Here is a 24,599-nt window from a genome sequence, read left to right as displayed (position 1 = left end):
ATGGGTGTAGGACTTTTTCCATAAGGTCAGGCTGATTTCTTCTGATTAAATCACAAGAAATCGTCATCTTAATAATTTAAGAAAAACTATGTTTTACAAGCCTACCTAATACAACGTGCATCTCATCTAATATTATCAGTGTGGCTGCCTTTGTGGAAATAGGGCAATGGTTATTCACAAATAAGCGCCAAAATGTTTGATCTTGCGAGTGAACAAACTAGTTAATGTTAAATCAGCTGTTCTTGGAAATACTAAGAACAGAAAGCCACTTTGGGTGTTTAGTGGTAATGGGGATGTTTGCTTCAGTAGAGTTACCCAGAGCAAACAATCTGATGTTTGTGTTCATTATGTTAATTGATGTAGACAAGGGAATGCTTACAAGGGAGCTGAACCTAAAAGTGAAAAATGTTCATTAGGTAGAGAATAGAAAATAAAATAACTTTCTTATATAGTCCCTAAGACAATTGCGTACCATTTACCAACTTTAAGTCTTTGAGAGAGATTTTAACAATAGTTTTCCCCAAGCCAGACACAGTCTGAATATCTATGCCTATGCCTCTCTAGCTGTGTATCAAAAGTCAATTTTAAGCCCTCTCGCTCCACTCCCCAAGTAAAACTTCATATCCCATAATTCAGTTCTCCAATCATATGACTAATGCTAATGACAGTCTCTTCAGCAGCAGCATGAGATTTCCCTTCAGTAAAAAATGCTTTGCATATATGATCATTGTACATATCATTGTACAGCGAGATAATATAGAATGCAATATGGCTGCCTTTTCTATGGTTTAACTGTAGAAGGAGCATTCTGATAATGCAATATTTCAGGATTCCCTATAGCAACTGCCATAAGTAAGCATGATAGGTACATGCTGCACTTAGTTCATTGCAAAGCGCAGAACCATTATACACATTTTTACATTTTGGGTTGACATCCCCTTTGGCCACTATCAGTTACTGAACTGGAGATAACGTTTCCGATGTTACTGTAATGCTCAGTTTGCTGATGACTCTACTTTTAATAGCGCTGCTATTATTTCACCCATACTGGCAGGTTTTTGAAGATGATTCGTTTATCAAATGTACTGTATATCTTCGGCTATTAGTTTATGTTACCGAGTTGTGTAAGACAAACCATTAGATTGCTCCAGTGCAGCCTTTGGAACAATAGAAGATAGGTCAATGCAGATTGATGGATACAAACAAGTGGGTTAAACGACCCTTTCCTATTGCATGCTTGTGGACCTGTCTCAAGCTGCTACTGAGTACTTCTTCCTTGTTTTATTGTTTGGTATACCAACTGGAGGAGAATATTTTCTTTGTAAATTTATAGAAGAAAAATAGACATTTTTAGGACCCTGATTGCAGTAGGCTTGCAAAACTATCACAGAATCCATGAAAAAATTGAATATACTATTAAAGGATTCCAAAAATAATTTTGTGTTCAAGGAGTTAAAAAAAACAATCATCCACGTAAGAGCTTACAGTACAAAGTCATGGTGTCTGGCTCTCTGCGAGGGCCCTGCTTGAATGCTATGTCGCTCTCATACCTTTATGATTAGCTTAATTATTTTTCCAAATTGTACAAAGAAAGACCTCCTAAAATGTTAAGTGCGTAGACTGTCTCTTCTTGTTCCTTGTGACATTAGACTCTTGTAAAGGATACACAGGGCATTCATCAAGAGCATGCGGCTGACAAGTACACGTGTTGTAGTTGCGGCACAGCCTGTTCTGCATTGCACCTGTGCTTTGTAGATAGAAGTGCTTGCATAGCAATAACTATACATTCAGATAGAAAGTCTCGTTCAGGCTGTGTGTCCTGTACTGGTACCAGCATTACAATATATGCATTGTGTTTGTAGATAATTTATTGATGGATAAGACATAATAAGATAAGAGTATAGATAGATAATATATATTATAAGATATAACTGATAAATGCAAATAGCTTTATAGAGATATATTTTATAGAACACATTTTTTTTTCTCCACTCTTCAAATTCTATGTACAAGTAAATAACATTCAGAACAATATGAGATGTTTCATTTGGACCTTCCTGGCCTTTTAATGCACCTTAAATTGAACTGCACTACTTTACTTTCTTTCTTTTTTTTTTTTTTGGTAAACTATACATATTGGTGTGGCAAGTCCTCTACTTCGGTAACACTGCAATAATGTTTCACCGCAGTCCCAAAAGGCGCAGAATTTGCACCCAGCTGTCAGTGGGGATATGGAAAGTGCATACACACTAGGGCTCATTTATCAACCCTGGGCAAATTTGCCCATGGGCAGCTACCTATAGCAACCAATCAGTGATTAGCTTTTTGAAACCAGCTGCAAGTAGAACAATGAATGCAGCAATCTCATTGGTTGCCATGGGTTACTGCCCATGGGCAAATTTGCCCAGTGTTCATAAATGAGCCCCAATTGTGTGAAACACATAGAAACCTTACGTTGGCCATGTTTAGTCTTTGTTGTACAGTAGATACATCTCCTTTTCTTTCATTATAACTTATAACCCATTAGACACAAGATCATTTTGCAAATAACTGGTTTTATTTCTGCTGTATAGAAGCAATTAGGGCAGTGCCCTCCACCTACCAAATAATGAATAGCAAGGTTTGCTCTGATAAACAAACCACTGATTACCACTGATTATATTCTGGAGATAATAATCCCCTTTAAATGGAAGTGTCCAAATATAATCTAAACTCTCTTGGGAGTTTTTAAAGCGTAGAACTTCTATATTACTTCCATCACCCATCAGTATAATGCAGCTTAGTACTGGCCATGACTAAATCTTCTGTTTCTGCCGTTCAGGCCTTGTGACCAACCATATCATTTCTGCCTTGGTGAAGCTTCTACAGAATGTGTTTCTTAGGGGTTTCATGTTTTTTTATTGAAAACCTTGCAAGAGAATATTAACATAACTTGACAGCGAGAGTCTCAGCCTGATGAAGAGTCTATGCCTTTGCTGTGGATCCAAGGATTGGGCCCATCTAGACACTCTATTATTGTAATGGGATTAGACTTGAAGAGGGGTTATATTGCATATTTCTGCTGTACCTGGGAGAATCTACTGGTACTGCAGAATTGTACTGAGTGAAGAAGCATGAAGCATTGTGTGGATTTAGTTACAAGTAATGTTTATTTTCTGTGTATCAAAACAGGCATCACATTATAGAGAGATGTTACCCTTGCAAGGCACAAGCATTTGCTAAACCTTCCACTTACTGAAAACAGGTGGCAGCCTAGCAAATGTTGTTGGCTTAAGCCATTAACCAAATTGGCTGGATCTTGTAAGATAGGGGTGTCCAAAAGGTAGATTGGAATCAGTAGACCTTTAGCTGGTGATCAGTAGATGTCAACAAACAGCGTGTCTAAATCACCCTCCTGTTTCATGCTTTTCATTCAGATATTTTTTATGCTAAGGTTACATAAGAAATAAATATTTAAATATAGCAATACTAGATTTTCTCAGAAATTAGTCTCTGAGTAATATTTTAGATGGAACAGAATGCTAACAGTGCTTTTATGGATGTAGATCGTAATGGAACAACATCACTAAAAGTAGACCCCACTTAGTAAAGTATGGACACTCCTGTTTGTAAGGGATTGGCAAGTTAAACTGATCCACTGAATGCAACAGCTAACATTGCCTTAACGTTTATTGCATAGAAGGGCGTCATTCAAATATCTAGATGATTTCCCTTTATTTTAAGCTCAGCTCTAAATGTTACCCATGTGCCCTTTGCTAAAAACCTTTGGTTTAGATATAGAAGAACCATTATACTTTTAATGAAATGATTATACCAGTGAGTCCTCTTTGATGTTAACATTTCTGAATTATTAAAGTTACTCTGAAAAAAGTGGTTGACAGATCTCTCTTTCTTTACAAATAATAATGGGTGTTTGTATATGTGTGTGTGCTTATACGTTTTGTCTTTTATACTGTATGGTCCCTGATGTGTCTTCGCCTTATTTCTCACAGCTTAAGAAGTTGCTGCTTTCTCCAGCACAGACACCCATTGCTGCTGATACCCAAAAGGATGGGAATACACGGCGTCAGGGAACTTCTAAATTCCACCCACAGCGGGCTAACTCTAAGGTGCTTATGTCTGCTTTTTTATTATTTTTTTATTAATGCTATTTTTAAGTACCTCCTATAAGGTTGTTATGACTTATTTATTTTGATGGTTTCCTCTGTTAGTACGGAAAGAAATTGATTACCAAGAATGATATCAGATTTGCAGAAATAATCGATATAAGCTTTTGCTCCGTAAGACAATATAGTCTTCAGTATTTGATCTTGTGTGCTCTTAAGGGTGAATGGATTTTGCATTCCCTATCTTTTTTAGTGGTCTGACTCAAATATCTATAAATTCTGTTTTTAGAATAAAGGAGACACCTTTGTTTGTTACCATCATGAAAGGGGTAGTTCTCGTGTAAATTAACATTTAGTATGATGTAGATATTGCAATTGGTTTTTGGTTATTTAGCTTTTTGTTCAGTAGCTTTTCATTTTGGTATTTCAGCAGATATTTGGTTGCTAGGATGCAATTTTCAAGGCAGTGCTTTTGACAAGAGATGGGAATAGAATAGAGGAGGGTCTGCATAGAAAGTTAAGCCATAAAAAGTAACAATAAAATTGGTAATGTACTTTCAGAAAGAGCCAGCACTTTAGGATGGAACTGCTTTCTGGCAGGGTGTTGTTTTTCCTTCTCAATGTAACTGAATGTGTCTCAGTGGGACCTGGATTTTACTATTGAGTGTTGTTCTTAGATCTACCAGGCAGCTGTTATCTTGTGTTAGGGAGCTGTTATCTGGTTACCTTCCCATTGTATTTTTATTAGGCTGCTGGGGGGGGGTCAAAGAGTGATTGAAGTTTATCAGCGCACAAGTCACATGACTCAGGTCTAGCCCCATGTCAGATTTCAAAATTAAATATTAAAATGCTCTTTTGAGAATTGGATTTCAGTGTAGAAGTCTGCTGGAGCAGCACTATTAACTGAACGTTTTGAAAAAAAACACGTTTTCCCATGATAGTATCCCTTTAATAAGTAAATAGGAAGTGTCTATAGTCACACACCAATGACACTGATTCCAATGTTTCAAATCTACAGGTGGAGAGCCCAACAGACAGACCGTCTGGGTTTCCCCAAGCCCAGAATCGAAGCTGTACAGAGTTGCACAGGCACTTGGTATCCACTCCATGCGTTCCACAGGCCACCTCTTTTTCCAAGGATAACAACCAGGACTGTAACAAGGAAGAAGACAGTGAGTCGAATGAAGAAGAGGAGCATAGTGAGGGTGATCCACTGGGCACTTTACTGACACCTCCTCCAGAAGAACAGAAACCACAGTTTACTTGTGAAAAGGAGAAACGTGCAGTCGTGGACCTTATTCGGTATATGCACACTTACTGCCTTCCAGTAAAAAAACACCTCGGTAGTGAGAAACACCAGAATAGTAACAGTCTCATTAAGAGATCTCAACTGGAATCCAAACCTCAAACAAACTCCTGTCCTAATCAAGGCAAACAATTAGATTCCAGAAGTGCCAGGGTAAGCTGTCCTGTGGCTAGTAAATACAAATGGACAAAGCCAACAAGGGCAAGGTTTTCTATCTTGAAAGAACTGCTAGCAAAGGACATCTGCGGGGATGTGAGCAAACCATATCGGCTGGCACAACCTGTATATGCAGCTTTCTCTGATGCTTGTGGCACTAATTTGACAAAGGGGGATACCAAGAAAGATGAATCAGATTTGTGGAAACCTGCAAATACTGCTCAGGAAAATTTGATTGTTAAAACATCCCAGAAACAGGAAAACTCCATATATGCCGTTAGACGGTCAAGCAGGCTGAATCCATTGTTCAGTGATTGGTTTTTTGATGATGAGACCTCCCCAGTAATATGTGTGGCCCAAGCTACTGCTGACTGTGACTTCTTGTCCGCAGCAGAAGACATTTGCTTGACCACTGAATCTTTTAGGGATGAAGGAGAGGTGGCAGAAGTGGAAGTTGGACAATTACTCGATCCCCTTGATAAATTCTTACAAGAAAGGGATCTGGATGAAGCACAGATTGACAGTGTTATCGAGCAACTCCAGCCAAGAGGTAAGGCTAATGAGGAAAGCATTGTTGCATATTTATCGATTAAGAATCAAAAGTAGGTTATTCTGTTTTATTACAATATTCACATCATAATTAAGATTTGGATTCAGCAGTGGTTGAAGCATTTGCCTAAATTGCAGCTTGGACTCTTCGGTGGTATTGGCCTTTATTAGCGTTTACATGTCTGGTTTTATTTAACAGATGTATATTAAAGGACAAGGAAAGGAAAAAAAATGAAATCCCATTTTTACTATCTGTAATGAAAAAGAAACCTATCTCCAATATACTTTAATTAAAAAATGTGTATCGTTTTTATAAGAAACCTGACTGTATGCAGTGAAATTCTCCCTTCATTTACTGCTGTGGATAGGAATTGTCAGACGGTCCCTAACTGCTGAGCAGGGAAACAATCATACTTATGTACAGCAGGGGGAGCCCCCGCCTTACTTCCCAGCCATGCAGAACTCAAGCAGCTTTGTTTACGACGATCCCTAAGCAGCCCAGACCACACTGAGCATGTGCAGGGTCAGGGTCAGGCAAAGATGTTTAATAAAGTTACAAGATGACAGCCCCCTGTAGCCAACTTTGAAAGCAGAAATCATTTGTTTGATTAGGCTTGTGGTGCAGTAAGTTCATGCTTATGTTTAGTATACAAAATACAGTATTTCTAGCCTTATTCTATTTTACACTTTCCTTGTCCTTTAAGGTGAGGGTGACACAAATAAAAGGCAAATGGCTGTGATGATATCATTGGTGATGATTTCATTGATGTACTGTCCTCTAGAGGGATTCTCTGCAGATAACAATTGCAATGCAACCTCCTTATAACATCTATGTGTCATGCGGCTTGTGTAGTATCTAAAGCAGTGTTGCCAAACCCTAAAATCCGATATTGCAACAACAGATGATTATTGGCTGGGAATGCAGTCCTAACCAGTCTGTGTATTTTCATTGTGTGTGGCTCTGGGTTCTCTGGTTTCTTCCCACTCTTCAAAAACATACAGGCATGCTACAGGTTAATTGGCTGATATAATTGACCTTGTACTGTGTTCTGTATAATCTCCACTGGGTTAGAGACTGATGTGGACAACTAACTAACTCTCTGAACATAGGTGTGGGATTAATGCGTTTGAAATGCATTAACAATTGCATACTCATGCGTGTTTATTCAAAGCTTTTCATTTGGCTGTGTTTTTACCCTTTTATTCTAAGTGCAGCATGCAAAATTTTCTGGTGGACATAAGAAATGTAGTCTTGACACATATCCTGGATGCATTTGAGTTCATATTCAGTTATGCAAAAAGTACGTAATGCTCAGTGTTGCACTGGCAGCTAATTACATTATTCCTCAGTGCCACCCAGTGGGAGAAATGCATAATGTTCACTGATGAAGAAAGCCGGTAATACATCTGGAGACTCCAAATAATCACTTTTGCTTTTAAAACATGCTGGCATTTGGGATAGATATGGCATGTATAGCTCTAGATAGATTTATATATTATGCTGTAAATGAATTAATTATTTACTGAATTTACTCTTTCTCTTTACAGATAATTCCAGTTGTCCTCTCCCATCCCGAAAGTAAGAATTTCCTACAAAAAAATAAATAAATATATATAATAATAATTTTTTTACACAATGGTGATTAGTGGAGGCTTGCTCCATCTGCATGTTTTATTTCCCCTGGTATCAATGATACATCTGTGGTATTAGGGTTGTCAGAAGTAAATGAAGTGGCCCATGAGCACTGCCCTGAGCCCTCAGCACGGGGAGTGGACAAACCGAAAACCAATTGGGAGCCGGCACTCAAAAAAGGCAAACTTCCACCAGGCCAGTAGTTCAAAGTGAAGAAAGTTTATTGTGTCCACAGCCTTACGTGTTTCGTGTCATAAACACTTAATCATAGGTCCTATGATTATGACACGAAACGCGTAAGGCTGTGGACACAATAAACTTTTTTTCGAACTACCGGCCTGGTGGAAGTTTGCCTTTTTTATTGCCTGCTCCCAATTGGTTTTTTTTTCCTTGTAATATGATTTTGCTAGACCTTTAGCTAGATATTCTGATCCTACATATTTTAGCACATTTAGACCCTGCTGCAGGCACTGACACAGCTGCTTGGCACCCAGAGTACTTTTTTCTTATTATAATCAACATATGGGCAAAAGGAGAGTTTTGAGTCTTTGGAGGTTATGCAGTAATAAATCCAATAAGACATCTGCTTTCTTTATTCTAACTGCAGCAGACCAGACAAAGATGCCTTTATCAATGAAATCTGCAACACGAATAGCTGTGTTGGCGCAAGTTATTTAGAGAGGAAGATATTTACTGCATCAGTCGTTTTTACTGCATCAGGCATTTGCCTGTTGCCATCTTCTGCTGCATATCCATCAGCTTATGGCAGTGAGAGAACACAGAGTCCTGAGGGAACGGCTTGTACTTGCTACCTTTTAGAAAGTACTCCGTGTGAACTAAAGCACTTACTAAAGACTATGAGGCTGACATCTTGTGGGCTGCACCCTTGTGTCTTATTGCAGTTGGATTGTTTACCCCCCTAATGTGCTGTGCCTGAACATTGCTACACTTTCAGATGCTAACACATTTACCATGGTTATGTTACTGTTATCTTTGCAGTGATTCGGCATTCGAGAGTAGGAATTTTGAGCAAGCTCTTACAGTAGAGCTCTGCGGCACTGCAGGTAATTTATCTCCATCGTTTGAGTGGCATTTACTAGGGTACAGACTTCGCCTACTTATTAATAGATTGTGTAAGTGGGGAGATTGCATGTTCCGAGCAAAATGTCTACTTTTAATAAGCAGGCCATCAAATTATGTGTCGATGTTGCAAGGGCCTTTCTGTGTCATCTTTTATTTGTATTCTTTTAAATGTTGATGGTATTTTTTGTAGTACCATTTTGACCTCGTGTAAGACAAAACTCAGTAAAGGAAAACCTTTAGTAATAGTCAGGCAATTTATTCTTACATAATACAACATAACAGTTTTGTCTGGGTAAGCTGTTGGAGTAACACACAGAATGTCAGCCAAGGACTTACCAAAGACCCACCTCTTGGTCCAGGCATTATATAGCTTTCAGAAGGCTTTTACAATAAGTGTGACAAGGGTTTCACGGAAATACCATACATAGTCTGTCTCCTCCTTGTACAATTAATGTCTAAATGATTTACTTAGTCTTACATGTTATCAAAGGAATGTTGTAACATACTGTGCCTAGCTCCAACGGTCCACAGCCTCGCAATCAGCTATGGCTAACCAAGGCCATTGTGGGATTTCAAGTTATTCGAGCAGCACGTCTGCAGGAGGGGGCCACACCAGACAGACTGGCGTTATGCTGATACTCTGGAATTTAAGAAACAGAGTGATGATCTTTTGTTTGTATGGCCTAGTATAAGCTATATGAGTGACCATTGTCCACAGTAGACCATTAGTCCATCCTGCCTTGGGCCATATAGCGTTATGGCGTCATAGAGGGTGGGGGTGACAACTATCAACCCTCTGACACTAGCCATTCGTCCGTCTTAGGAATTGGACCGTTCCAGATATTTTTATATTTACATTACCTCTCTTGAAACATTTAAAAATATGTTTCACATTAGTAATTACAGGCACAGTAAGAGTGCTGAGAGGACCCCCAGGAACAAGGGAGGTCTATTATAAATGGGACAGTGGTGTGCACTACTGTGAGTTACAGTTCAACTGTTGTGGCAGCACCAATACAGAAGTGCAGCTGAAAAGCTGAAATTAATGAAAACAAAGAAAACAGGGAGCTAGAGGGCTAGAGGTATTTCCTGTTTTTGAGGAACTAACGTGACTACGAACCGCTGGAGCCGCACAATGAAGCAAGAGCTGTCTGAATATAACATGTAGTCTAAGATTTAAGCAAATATATGATTATAGTGAAGTTAGGTTTCAAAATAAAGCAAAATAAAGCATTACAGAGAGATAATAAAAGGAAATCATTGCATAGAGATAATGAGACACAGTAATAATCATCCTGAGTAAGATAAAAATGTAAAAATGAAGATTAATAAAAATGAAAAAATACTAAAATGAAGCTAAAAATGAAAAATACTGAAATGAGGCTAAAAATGCTAAATTCAAACTTTTTCTTTTCTCTATTATCTAACTCAACCATTCTACTATCAACTTTTCTTGTTCCTCTCTTTGCTTTCTAGCTTCCTTTGATTCTTAGGCACTTTGACTTTCTAGGGCACATACTTGACCTTTTACCTCTTTTGCTGCCTCTCTCTTTCTCTTAGCTATTACGGAAAACAACTCATCATAGAGTGGGGAGGCTGACGGCTCTATGTATGCCTTATGAGTTAATCTGTGTGTTTTTAGTCAGACGCACTTCTGCAGCATCCCCCGTCGCCCCCCTTTTCTCTACTTTGTATTGTACGGGCGGGGTAGAGTTTAGCTGTGGGGCTGGGGACAGCCTGCTTGTCTGTATCTGAGCTATAACTTTCAGAGAACTTATCTCTGAGCTGTTTTTCTTTTTCTTGTCAAACCTCCCCTATAAGGCTGAGAAAAGTTTTATCTTATAGATGTAAATCAAATGAAAGCAGAAGTTGAAAGGTACTTATAGCACAAATTCTAACAGAGAAATATAGACCAAGTATTAATGCTAGGATGACATGGATAGACTTAATGAAACTTCCAATAGAGTTGTTTAACCAGCTATAAAATTTTACCTAATCATTTGGAATAACTGAACTGTTCTATAAAAACATTACACTTATTGTTGCAGCTCTAAAACTTTGACTATATGACATTCAGCAAACATTTCAGAAACAATATGAGTACAACCTTCTTTTTCCTATCAAAACACATGCTAATCTAAAATCATACTATTTTGGTCAGTTACTCTATTTTTTTTTTTTTATAGATTTAACATTATGGGCGGGACTAGTCTTGGAATCTAGACTCTACTCAAAACTAACATTAGCACATGACAGAGTTCTATTATAATGGGGTCTATCATTTTTTTTTTCTATGTCAGTGCTGTTTACACACAACCAGCTACATATAGAGCTGAGGACCTGGGGCAATAATACAATAATGAGTAATTACAGGAAACTTTCCTTCTAAAACCTTTTTAAACAGATACAATTTTACCTTTGTTGTTTTCATAACTAATCTAAAATTAAACATATAGAGAAAATGTTACATTATCACATTCCCATTGTTCTTATAAATTGTACACAATTTAACTATATCACATTCAATACTGTATGAATCTCAAACTTAAATTTAACTCATTTCAATATCAGTCCATCAGTTCATTATAGGGGAAAGTCCAATCAGAGAGACATCATGGCTGTGAATAGACATATGAAGAAATATTCAACAGTCACTTGTATTCAGTCAATGCAGCAGTCTCTGTACAGTTCCTAAGAGTTCATAATCAGTCCATGGATTCGATGTTAGGATAGGCAAAAATGTAAAGGCATCACAGATACGAATGGCAAACTTTGAAATGACTCTTTGTATGTATGTAGAGTTTCTTTCAATGAGTGGTGGGATCAATGATAGATGTTCTATTTGGAATGGATTGGAATAATCTCAACAGCTACTGATGGAATTTTGCTCAGATCACCAACCTGGAAACAAAGAGACAATGTGACAATATCTGGTGTTCTGGTAATACTGACTTATCTAATGTACTAGCTAAAGAACTCTAATGAAACTACTGTATGAACTGTCAGTAATGAGAAGTGGTTGTACATGTATGATATGAGTGAAGGACGTTTGTTTTCTTGTGGTTAATTCAAATGGAGGAAGTCCACAACACCTGATAGGATTGTTGCAGAGAATTGACAGGACAGCTGGGAATAAATCCAACCAAATGCTGCCAGTAATTGTGTTGTTGGAAGTGGGATGGTACAAAGACACAATTCCACTTAATATCAGTGTAATTTGCAAATTTGTAACAGAATCGAAAATTTAATTATGTAAACTATCAAATACAACCTGTACTGTTTCCTTCTTATAACAAAATAATATTGATTAATCATAACCAGGAAAAACATTTAACAAGTTCTCTATTGTACCTTTATATATATTTATATATATATTTATATTTTTAGCCTAAATGAGAATGACATAGACCCATTTTAGTAGCATAATTTATTTCTACAAATTTGGTAGTGAAATTACTGGTTATCAGACAAAATCAACAATAAATCGAAGTCACTTCTGCATTTTCTTACACTTGCAGACGTGTGATGCAAGATACACAAGTGCAAAGATTACGGGAGAAGTTTTCTGTAGCAGCGGCACAAGCACATAAGCTGCATTTTTATTAACTGAAACTTATTTAATTAGAAAAAATAGTAACAACAACATAACCCACAGTATAATACTCCTCTCTTGTTGTACTGCAAATGCAGTACAATAATATGAAATAATAGATTCACATCTGTCTAGAGAATAATGAAAGGAATTTAACCTGTACCAATGAGTGAATCGGGTATGGATCCAAACTGCATCAAGTTTACCTTCATGTGGGTGAAAAAGATCCAGATGCAGGAGAGACAAAAAATACAGATGAGTATAAAACAGTAAAGTTAAAAATATTTGCTGTGGTTAAACGTTCCTGAGCCAGCTGCCTGACAAAAAAAGAAGTTACAAAACAGTGAGAGAAGTTAAGCATCTGAAACATTGTGCAACGGAGGATTCTGGGAAGTGTAGTTTTTATGACAGTACCAGCAAATAGAATCCTTCTTGTTATTAATTAGACTATGAACTAGATTTCCTCTTAAAGGGTGCTGTAAATCTAATGCACCATTAAGTACTTCAGTGTGAAACAACTGACCATGATTTATTTGGTCGTCAGGACATTTGTCTTCAGAAGATTCAGGGGAAGTACTACTGTTAATAAGCTTAAAACATTCTGAACCATTAGCTCAATAAGAATCTTCATTACTGGGGCTGCACCGTCTGTGAAACAAAAAGTTCTGAGACTGTGTAACCCTGTATCACTCTAAAATTGCCAATAGGCACATTCAAAATAGCATTTAATTGCTCCTTAGTATCCATATAAAGGACTGGATCTAAGTTTGCTGAGCAAGGAGCAGAGAAAAGGTGTAATGTCTCAGCTGAAGTATATGTGAGAAATATCACTTTCTATTGTTGGCAAAAGCCTGCTAAATCTAATGGCATGCAATTTGTATAGTAAAATATTTACTCTTTCACATATCCTTTATCTGTCACAGTAGAATGTCAAGTTGTGAGGGAAGAAAACTATCGCCTTCTGGCCAGGAAAACGCAGTCTTGTCCCCTCAGCTGTGACACTTAACAAAGGCTTTGAAACTTAAAATGTTTTGGGCACTCAACTAGCATATCTAGGAGGATTGTTAGATATTCTAAACTGATGGAACATGTTTTTTTCTTTCAGATCACAAGTAAAACATAATACACTTAGAAAAGAGTTATCAATCTGACACATAAAGATAAAAAAGAGAAATAAGGTTTGTTTGAGACAAAAAACTTCAACAGAGAACATTTAAAGAGACAACACTAATATTTATGTTAAAATAGAAAGACAAGTGGAGTGAATTAACCTTATTCACGAGTAACCCATTCACAAACAGAAATACACAAGAGAACTAATGTTACTATGAGAATAATAACAAAGAAGACAATGTTAGGATAAGATAAGAATAGAGACATGATAGTCAAAGACAAAATGACAATATTTTAATGACAGACACATAGAACAAATATTATATTACAAGAGGTACCTATGAAAACATATAAACATTAAAGAGAACCAAAAACAGTAAGGTAAACATATTCATTACAGACACATCAAAGTCATATAACCGTCAAGTCAAGTCAAGTCAAGTCCTTTTCTTTCTAACATACACACAAGTAATACATTCACAATATGCTCTAACAGACCTGTAGGATGCAAAAAAGCTTAGCAGCGAGCTATTAACATTGGTTTATAAAACAAACAGGGCAAACAAACATACATATAAACTGGAGTCACCTGCAGGAAAAAATGATGTTATACCTTTCTCTGTAATTTAGAACAGGCTTACAATTGAGGGGAAAGGGAGAAAATAGGTTTGAAGTTGCAGACAACACCTAAATGTTTGTATGACTCTCGTTTTTCATCTGACAATTCAAACGGACAGGAAAGTGATTCACACTTCACACTCTACAGAATTTCCTTCAGAAAACCTAGTTTTCCGTATTTCTGGCCTGCTAGGTAAACATTCAACATTCATGGATCCTTTTGCATTCATCAAACAACATACAGTACACGTGTAATTTCTATTTCAAGATGTTTTAGACTACACTTCATGATAAGGAATAAGAGACGTACAAAATACAAAAACAGAAAGGAAACTGCGGATTCCTATCATGAATGGCAGATAATTTCAGCTGATTAACACAACAATTAACAAAACAATAGGCAAAAAGAAGAAGTTAGAAAAAACATATATACCCCACCCAGGGGGGTACTTACGCGCGTGTATCCATCATCCGTTAAAGTAAAGCTTTACGGGGAAACCATCCTGGAAAAGAAAATATCCACGGGTATCTACAGACATCCGAGAACAAAGGTCCTCAGGTACACTCCAGTAAGACAGCCTGGAGCCCTCCATTGCCTGAAAAAAATGACTGGAAAAAACCGGATCACAGTCGTCGGGTCACCATATGATGGTATTTTTTGTAGTACCATTTTGACCTCGTGTAAGACAAAACTCAGTAAAGGAAAACCTTTAGTAATAGTCAGGCAATTTATTCTTACATAATACAACATAACAGTTTTGTCTGGGTAAGCTGTTGGAGTAACACACAGAATGTCAGCCAAGGACTTACCAAAGACCCACCTCTTGGTCCAGGCATTATATAGCTTTCAGAAGGCTTTTACAATAAGTGTGACAAGGGTTTCACGGAAATACCATACATAGTCTGTCTCCTCCTTGTACAATTAATGTCTAAATGATTTACTTAGTCTTACATGTTATCAAAGGAATGTTGTAACATACTGTGCCTAGCTCCAACGGTCCACAGCCTCGCAATCAGCTATGGCTAACCAAGGCCATTGTGGGATTTCAAGTTATTCGAGCAGCACGTCTGCAGGAGGGGGCCACACCAGACAGACTGGCGTTATGCTGATACTCTGGAATTTAAGAAACAGAGTGATGATCTTTTGTTTGTATGGCCTAGTATAAGCTATATGAGTGACCATTGTCCACAGTAGACCATTAGTCCATCCTGCCTTGGGCCATATAGCGTTATGGCGTCATAGAGGGTGGGGGTGACAACTATCAACCCTCTGACACTAGCCATTCGTCCGTCTTAGGAATTGGACCGTTCCAGATATTTTTATATTTACAATGTATATTAATGTTCTTAATGGCAGCTTCCACACATCAGTAAACAAACATAAATATTTCTAAGACTTTCTATTCATATATGCTTTACTGAGCATTTATAGAACAATAAAATAAATGCATACACTACTTGTAAACAGGGCTACATATACACTTTAAGTTGGTTGGTTGGTTGACCAGATGTTTTTCTTTTGCAAGGCCTGACTCCACCCACCACCCCACCATACAAGCCCACAGAAGAGGATCTGTACAAGCCGGAACCTTCGCACTGCAAAATGCAGGTGACCGAACAACATCGGGCGATAAACAAAAAAACAGCAAAGAAACATCCAGAGAGGACTGAGCTATTTGCTTATTTAAGTCGAACTGCCGGCCCTCCTGCTCAAGCTGAATCACAGGGCACAAAAAGGCCATTTTCCAGGTCTTTTGGCGACCATGATTATTGCCAGGTCAGGAAAGTTGAAACTACTTTTCAAAGGAAAATAATCAGGTCTTTAGATCTGCCGAGTTGTGTGGAGACAAAGCCCAAGCAAACGTTTCTTCCAGTGCAGCAGCAGAGCGCAGGGAAAAACAAAGAAGGGACTCTCAAAGGGGACAGCAAACTGTTAAAAGACCACGAAATCCGAGCAAGCCTCACAAAGCACTTTGGTTTTCCTGATCACAACCTCAAAGATGAGAGTAACGCACTGTTCAACAGCCCCGAATATGACTCTGTCTTTGATGACAGTGGCAGTGAATGCAGCTCACCTGTAGAGGACGATGTTTGCTTTTCTCCTCTTAGAAGCAAAATATGTTTAGAGAGGGATTCCTCTTCCAAACCCAATCGTCAGTGCTATCCTCTAAAACGGGCGAGCCCTCGTTCCTTCTACCACACTTCAAGAGACAGACCAAGGGTTTTCAGGTAGGTTTTGTTGGACTGGTAATAGAACTAAAAGAGGACAGTATAACCTCTTGTTCAACACAAGTTCAGTAAATATGGCTTGTGCTGAACATACTTTTTGCTTATTGGTTTGTTCTTATTACTTAAAGGGATACTGTCATGGGAAAAAAAAAATTCACATGACCAGGGGCAGCTGGGAAATTGACAAAATGTCTAGCCCCATGTCAGATTTCAAAATTGAATATAAAAAAATCTGTTTGCTCCTTTGAGAAATGGATTTCAATGCAGAAGTCTGTTGGAGTAGCACTATTAACTGATGCGTTTTGAAAAAAAACATGTTTTCTGATGACAGGATCCCTTTAAGCTAAACAGGGCAAATAGTAAAATTGAAGCTGCTGCATGTTTGGTCTTTGCAAGGTAAAAAATTAGACAGTGCACAGATAATTCCCAAACAACTGGACTTCTGCTTATCTGGTAATGGTCATGCATAAAGGTAGGCCAGAAAGTGAGTGTATAGGTCAGTGACAAACATTGCTTTTCAGATGATTTACTCTCAGAAGAGAATACTAGAGACTTTATGTAGAAGAGGACCTTTGTCAGCACCAGATAGTTCTTTTTTTTATCCTTAAACATTACTTTGGCTGTGTAATATTGTTTTATATTTAACCGTTTTGAATTACAAGATACACACCCTTAATGAAAATTCAATACAAGTATAGAAGGCTAGGCTGTAGGCGACATGCTTTAAAGGAACATTATCCTTAAAACATAACAAGACATAACATTTCTCAGGTTCACATGGTTCCTTCTCTGTATCTACCACTGAGGTTCTCCCTTACTTTCAGACTTTCCTTTCCTCTTCTTGATGCCTCCTGTACCTCTGATCCACTGGCTAGAGTCCAAAAAGGGCTAATCTGACAGCCTATGATTCTCCCATTTTATACTGTGTGCCTACCTTAATGAAAGTCATTTCCTCTCACCCATACATACACACCCAACCCTTTATCTGGGGCCTTAGGACTTTTTCCCAGGCAGGAGGAACAACACCCCCTGCTATGCACTTTTTCTTTTATTTCTATGAATAGTTGATTACAACATTTTAATACTTGAGATGATTCCATACATACAACTTGCCTGTATCAAGGAAATCTTGTTGATTTTCTATGGACCAATGAATGTATTGACCATGTGGCTTTGCTTGGGTTTTTATTCATAGTAATTGAAAGCCTCACAGGAGTCAGTGTAAATGTATAAATATATTTCAAGCAATGCAGAACTTTGATTTGACAATGATTTGAGTTGCTTATGATCCTTTTTTGACAACTAAATGTTGAGGTTTAGTTACGATAACCCATATTGATTTGCAGACTTGTCTTTGCACACCGAAAGCAAATGGCTGTAAATGTTCCCACTGCCTTGCTTGTTCTCTGGGTAATATCCTTAATGTGCTTTACAGGCAAATATTTGCGATTCAGTCTAGTATAAAGAAATGGAAAGGCAGACTATACTGTTTCCTACATTCAGGATAAAATGTTCTTAGAAATCTGCACAGCGGGATGTCCGTTCTCATTTTAGTTTCCATTGGAATAGAAAGAACAGGGTCAGCCTGAAATGAATGGCAACAATAGCAACGTGCATATGGTTTTGGGCAGTTAACTTCCAAAAAAAAAATGTTTTTTAATCAATTTGAAAATGATCTTTTCTTACACAGGCATGAGAGAGATGAATGCCAAGGCAGCCGGCAGCCGAGCCAAAGGCAGATTCAAAGGAAAAGAGAAAAGGCAGTTGTAAGTCTTGTCCCATGAGCTTCTGTGCATTTAGAATTCTGTTGATGAAGCACCAGCAGAAGGCGCATCTCTGAGCTTTGTTCAGTGCAACTTCTGTCATACTATCAAATTTTGGCAGGTGTTAAACAGGCCATACATACATACATACATGCATACATACATACATACATACATACATGCATGCATACATAAAATCTTATCTGCTGGATGATAGCCGTGTAATGTGGATACTGGATGGCCTGGGCAAGTATGAAAATTTAATTTGCCAATGCACCATGCCAGCCAGTGCATAGTGAATTGGCAGATGCGGAAGTAAAGAGGAGCCATAGCTCCTCTTCACTTCTTTTTCTGATCATTTGTGTGCTCTGCAAAGCAATCAGAACAATAGAGAGATGGCCATATTGCACGTGGCACCTCATATGCTCTCTGTCCATTCTTCAACAAGTCAGATATCATCTCAGTCCAACTACTGTACTAACACCATAAATACTGCAGCATATGACACCTCTTAGGTGAGCAAACCATGGTTTTTGCATTTCCTAATTTTAATCTCAGTGTCTGTAGCTGTGCGAGCTGTCTGTATCCGTAGAATTACATACATTATACATTTCATATTCAGTTCCATTTTATTGCATTTTTATCTGAAAGTGCACATTATAGCGAGTGTGTGTTTTCAGAATATTGTATTTTCAAGGCACTTGTAGTTCTCCGCCAGGGTGACACTCATTTAAATGGGCTAGAATGTGTTTTAAAATGGCAACGCTACTAGCCACGTATTTGAATTGCAATAAAGAGAGCCTTGTAACTCCCTCAGATCCTTAATACATGATTTATATTTCATTAAATGTAGAATAGTCTTTTTCTTACAGACTTAATGCCACTGGCATAATGCAGAACTGCATATAATATAAACATTTCTATCATTTGAATTTCTATAATATAAAAATGTATTGTAATATACATATTCTATGTGCACACTCCCAAGATTTGTCGAAACTACAGATTTGGGGATTTTTTTTTTTATATACTTTATGAAAAATGCAGCAATGCACCATTGTTTTTTCCAAAGCAGTGTTCAAAATGCATTAATTCTTTAAGTGCAATGGGAAGCATCACACAGAGTGTCTGGCTAGTGATTTCCTGAAAGCACATACAAGGATGATGGTGGGATAGAAACTGCTCACAGGCACAGCACTTCCCACTAGTGTTAGTGGGTAACTACTAGCACGTAATCCTTAATCTCAGTTACTGGTGTTCTTTAGCCCTAAAGGACCAATAGCAGCTTCACTCTTTGTGTGGCCTCCAAAGCCTTACAGACTAAAATTAGTTATATTTGCAAATAGTTATGCTGTCCAGAAATTAGACAAAACTTTCCCTTGTTGCCAAAACCTTTGGTTATTCTACCCTGTATAAATGAAGCATTTCTATATTTTATTAGAAAAAATGGACATATTGTAGTATTAATATTCTAGAGGGAAATTCAGAACCTCGATTTAGCTGGAAGGGTGCTGCATAAAGATTTAAATGTAATGTCTGTAGCGCTATAATAAACTGACTTTACTGTGGTCAGTTTAAGCTACTTTCAGTGTGGGGTAATACCACAAAATGAGGCCCTCTCTCTCAGGGGTAAGCCCTCGCAACGGGGTGGAGGCAGGGTGTAGTGCAACTGTAACCAGGTGCAATCGCACAATAAATGGGCGCCAGTAGTTCTTTAGTGCTTAACCAGAACCATATATATATTTAACATATATACACACATATCCACAATGGAGCTTAGATCACAGATAGCATAAAGGAAGCAAATACTCACAGCACCATGCATGGGGCTGGATCCCTACAGGCAAGGGTTCATGTCAGCATAGGTAGCAGTTATGTAGAATTTACAACCAGTTTTCAGGATTTCTTTAAGTGGCAGCTAGGGGAATTCCTATCATCCCTAGTCTCAATACTTTGTCCCTACTTCTGGGCTATTAGTACCCAGGATCTTAATCCCTCAAATGTCTCCTCGTTGGAGCTTTGAGCTGCTCAGCTACCTAAGCTATCTATCACTCCTAGAGTGATCTATGACCAAGTACTGCTAATCTCTTTAGTAGGGCCAACGCTCCTAGGGACCACTACACATTCCCTTCCAGCCTGCAGGGTGTGGGCTAAAGTAATGGACCCAGACCTCATGGTTTCCAAGACCTTTATACTCTCACACAGTGCCATCTAGTGTACACTGTGAGAACTACAGGGGTTACATAAGCACAAGGTCCCCATCAGGACCCACTTAGGCGTCCATATTACTAGGGATGTGTCTGTCAATAATGTGTAAGGGTGTCTAAATTTTCACATCCCTACATGTGTATATAATATTTATAAATATATGTATGTAAATTGAAAGATTAAAGGAAATTCCACTTCTACATCTTTAGTAAAGTATCAGGCATCTTACTACTTGAGCGACTGCAGTCATGTTCTGTGTAATTTGTAGGGTGAAGGGCGAATGATCTACATCAGAAACCTTTCCAACAGCATTAGTGCTAATGAGCTGAAGAGAAGGTTTGAAGTGTTTGGAGAAATCACTGAATGTCGTGTCCTTAGCAAAAGCAGGTAAGCCGACCATTAAAGCTCTTTTGTTGTTCTTTTCTGAGCTAAACCCTGCTCTTAGTATCTGCTACCCTAGCCCTCATTAAAAATGATGTAAGGAAATAAATGATAAATAGAAATATACAAAGCTTCATTTCCTGAATGAATATGGCATACCCTTCAGATAGAAAATATCTGTGTAAAAAATGTTGCCTTTGTTTTATTTTCTACTGGGGATCAAGCATTTCCAGGGATTAACCTTCTCCTTTGCCTTCTTAGGGGAGAGAAATATGGTTTCATCACCTATCGACGTTCGGAGCATGCAGCCTTGTCTTTACAGAAAGGAGCTTCCCTGAGAAAGAGGAGTGAGCCCCCCTTTCACTTGAGCTATGGGGGACTCCGGCATTTCTTTTGGACCAAATACACTGATCTAGGTAAAACTATTGACCACATGCAGTATGTCCAATTTGTTAGTGACCATATTGGCATTTACTAGAAATGACTGCAAAAGTATTGTACCACAATTTTATTAGCTTCAAGAATGCAAAAGAATTCACTAACTACAACCACACACGTTCAATTGTTTTTCACTACTGTTATACCCACACACTTATTAATTAGAACCAGTGTCAGTTCTATGCCCTGCTATGTCTAGGGATGCAACGAATCCACTATTTTGGATTCGACCGAACCCCCAAATCCTTCACGAAAAAGATTCGGCCGAATACCGAACCAAATCCGAACCCTAATTTGCATATGAAAATTAGGGGTGGAAAGGGGAAAACATTTTTACTTCCCGCCCCTAATTGGCATATGCAATTAGGATCCGGATTCGGTTCGGCCGAGCAGAAGGATTCGGCTGAATCAGAATCCTGCTGAAAAAGGCCGAATCCTGGCCAAATCCCGAACCGAATCCTGGATTCGGTGCATCCCTAGCTATGTCAAGAACCTTTTGCCTTATCGTATATCCAAGTGAATTCTATTTTCCTCTACAATAATCACTTTTCGAGGCTCTTAATCTTCTTACTATATTTTTCCTGGCTCCATGCACCCTCTACAATGAGAAGCACTGAAAGCTCCAGGACAAATCAGCCTGTGATCATTCTGGGAATTGTAGTTCCTCAGCAACTGGATTTCTAAAGCCTTCCGAAGCGTGTATTCAAAGAATATTAATACATAAATAAGCAGACCAATTCTAAAAACGTATTGAACTGTCTTAGGCAGATAGTTTGTGCTATATAGATACAGGTATGGGATCCATTATCCAAAAGCTCTGAATTAATGGAAGGCTGTCTCCTATAGATTCCATTTTATCCAAATAACTGAAATATTTAAAAATGATTTCCTTTTCTCTGTAATAATAAAACAGCAGCTTGTACTTGATCCCAACTAAGATATAATTAATCCTCATTGGAAGCAAAGCCAGCCTATTGGGTTTGTTTTATGTTTAAATAAGTGAAGAATTACAGAAAGGTACATTATCCAAAAAAACCCAGGTTCCAAGCATTCCGGATAACAGGTCCCATACCTGTACGTGTGTTTTTTTTTCTATTTTAGAGGTACAGACAATCATGCCATAGTTAACACACTGTTGTCCAAATCTTGTACAGATTCAAATGCAGTGGAGCCTTCGTCGACAGTAAAAAAGAGTAAATATGAGTCAATGGATTTTGATAGCTTGTTGAAAGAGGCACAAAGAAGCTTGCATCGGTGACAGCCTTAACCCATTAGGAGGAGCACCTCAATACCTCAAGTCAAGGCACTTCCCCTATGTTTACGTTTTAAAGAGAGAAAAAAAAAAAACAAGAATGGAATACAGAAACAAAAAGACTTTATCCTTTAAATTGATGTTTACATTGAACAAAGCTGCTTCTGTATGTGGTTTTTTCTCCATGGTGTCGCTGTCTCACTGCCCCCGTTTAGTATACTTGTTTCCCGAGTGTGTCCGTAAATGTCTTTGCCTCTTTCCCTTTCCTGTTGTAATTGCAGCTGCGTTCTCCATAATATTTTGTCTGTCGTGCGTGTTAAAAAAAAAAAAAAAACATACAAAAAAATGCAATGTCATTTGTGACTAGAGTCTAAATTACTAACTAATTTTAATAGGAGAAAGATGTATATTCTTGAACAAAAGCCAATGTATTTATGGTTCACATGTACTGTATTTCAGATCGATGTATGCTTCATTTCGAACTATGCACTGTAGTGGGGTGTTTGCAAAAGATCAAGAATTAATCCTCATACAGGAATAGCCATGAACCATTACTGGGCAGAACTGTAAATCTGCAAGACCATAGGACGTTGTAACTAGTTATTATGGTGGCAAAGAATTATGAATATCTACTGGTAGATTCTCCAGAATCCTCTGCGACTGAGGTCACTAAATCTTCAGGACTGACTAAATTCATTTTTTGTTTTATCTTTATAACTCATTTTTACATTTTTTATTAAAATACGTTTTTTTTAGTATATATTTTTTTTAAAAATCAAACAGCAATTAAGTTAGGGATGCCCTGAATCCGCTATGGATGAATTCCAAATCCTTCATGAATGATTCGGCCAAATCTTGAACCGAATCTGAAACCTAATTTGCACCTAATTTGCCCCAGAAAAGGGTCAAAGAGAATCACGTGTGCAGCATGTGGTAAAAAACTGTTTTTTTTTCACTTCCTTGTTAGTGTGATGAAAAGTCAAGATTTTAAAGGGAAACTGTCTTGAAAAAAAATTTAATATAAGCTTCATCATACTGAAATAAGAAGTTTTTTTAATACAGTCTCTTAATACGTTTCTGAAATGATCAAGTTTGTCTTCACTATTCCTCTCTCCTGTCTTCATGCATGAGTTGGGTGTCAGATATTTATTGAAAGTTTGGTCCAATATATCTTATAGGGGGGCTCCTTTTGCCTAGAAGATATATTAGAGATCACCAGATGTCGTGTCTTTCTACATGCAGGATTTTTGCAAAAGGCAGTTATTTTGTTAGATGTAGTTTGTGCTGGAATCATTTATTTGAGTGAGCTCTAATACATCTGCTAGGAAAGGAAGCCCCCCTATAAGATATATTGGCTCTAACTGTCAATGAATATCTGACACCCAACTGCTGCATGAAGACAGAATGCCAAGAGAAACAGATGCTGAGAGAGGGATAGTGAAGATAAACTTGATTATTTCAGAAACGATGCAGAATATTTAATTGATTGTATTTAGAACGTTTCTTATTTCAATATGATGAAGCTTATATTAGCGATAGTTCCCCCAAATCTGAATCCTGCTGAAAACCTCTGAATCCAGAACCAGATAATGGATTCGGCGCATCCATAAATTAAATACAAACAAAGGTTGAAATACATACATATTATGATTGCAACTGTTTTTATGTATTTCAACCTTTGTTTGTATTTAATTTATGGATGGACCCATTGGGTTTGGGATAAAAATTCTAATTCTTGCTTTATGCCAGTGTATAACTAGCACATTCCTAGATCACTGTCAGTTTAAAAGCAGTTACCTTAACCAGTACTACGTGTTTCCCATAAATATTCTCTTGTCCATTACTGGTTTTCAACCAGATTCTTGGCCCGTGAGATATGGAGTTGGATATATGTTTTAAACTCTCCTCAAATACATTCGATTTGTTTTTAAAAATGAGTCCTGAACATAAAAGAAGACAACAGTTCTGTAACCGGGGGATGTTGTATCATTGTGTTTGAACTCTTTGTTCTGTCATGTGCTCTAAAGATAACCAAGGGATAGTGGGCTCCATGTCATCCTCTTACTAACAGAGAATGTGACCACCGCTTAACACTGGGATGCCAAATGTTCAACATTATAACGTAAAAGCTGCAGGTTTGGCATCCCAGTCATAGCACACAGCAATATTTGA

At 37.9% G+C, this 24,599-nt stretch overlaps 1 protein-coding gene across 1 annotated transcript in view; it reads left to right on the top strand.

Moving 5' to 3' along the window:
* The window catches only part of ppargc1b.S (peroxisome proliferator-activated receptor gamma, coactivator 1 beta S homeolog), an 80,820-nt gene extending 58,236 nt beyond the window's left edge, over positions 1–22,584 (top strand). Inside the window, exons 4-12 of the mRNA XM_018256128.2 lie at positions 3,993–4,109; positions 5,125–6,118; positions 7,666–7,696; positions 8,750–8,814; positions 15,683–16,385; positions 18,076–18,151; positions 20,625–20,743; positions 20,999–21,153; positions 22,330–22,584. Of these exons, the coding sequence (XP_018111617.1) occupies positions 3,993–4,109; positions 5,125–6,118; positions 7,666–7,696; positions 8,750–8,814; positions 15,683–16,385; positions 18,076–18,151; positions 20,625–20,743; positions 20,999–21,153; positions 22,330–22,433 (2,364 nt within the window). The 3' untranslated portion in view covers positions 22,434–22,584. The remainder of the gene's footprint in view (positions 1–3,992; positions 4,110–5,124; positions 6,119–7,665; positions 7,697–8,749; positions 8,815–15,682; positions 16,386–18,075; positions 18,152–20,624; positions 20,744–20,998; positions 21,154–22,329) is intronic.
* The last annotated feature ends 2,015 nt before the right edge of the window (positions 22,585–24,599 follow it).

Source organism: Xenopus laevis, chromosome 3S (genome assembly GCF_017654675.1).
Source record: "Xenopus laevis strain J_2021 chromosome 3S, Xenopus_laevis_v10.1, whole genome shotgun sequence".
In the NCBI taxonomy this organism is placed as follows: Eukaryota; Metazoa; Chordata; class Amphibia; order Anura; family Pipidae; genus Xenopus; species Xenopus laevis.
The sequence above is the reverse complement of the archived record's forward strand: the minus strand, read 5'-3'. Positions and strand labels throughout refer to the sequence as shown.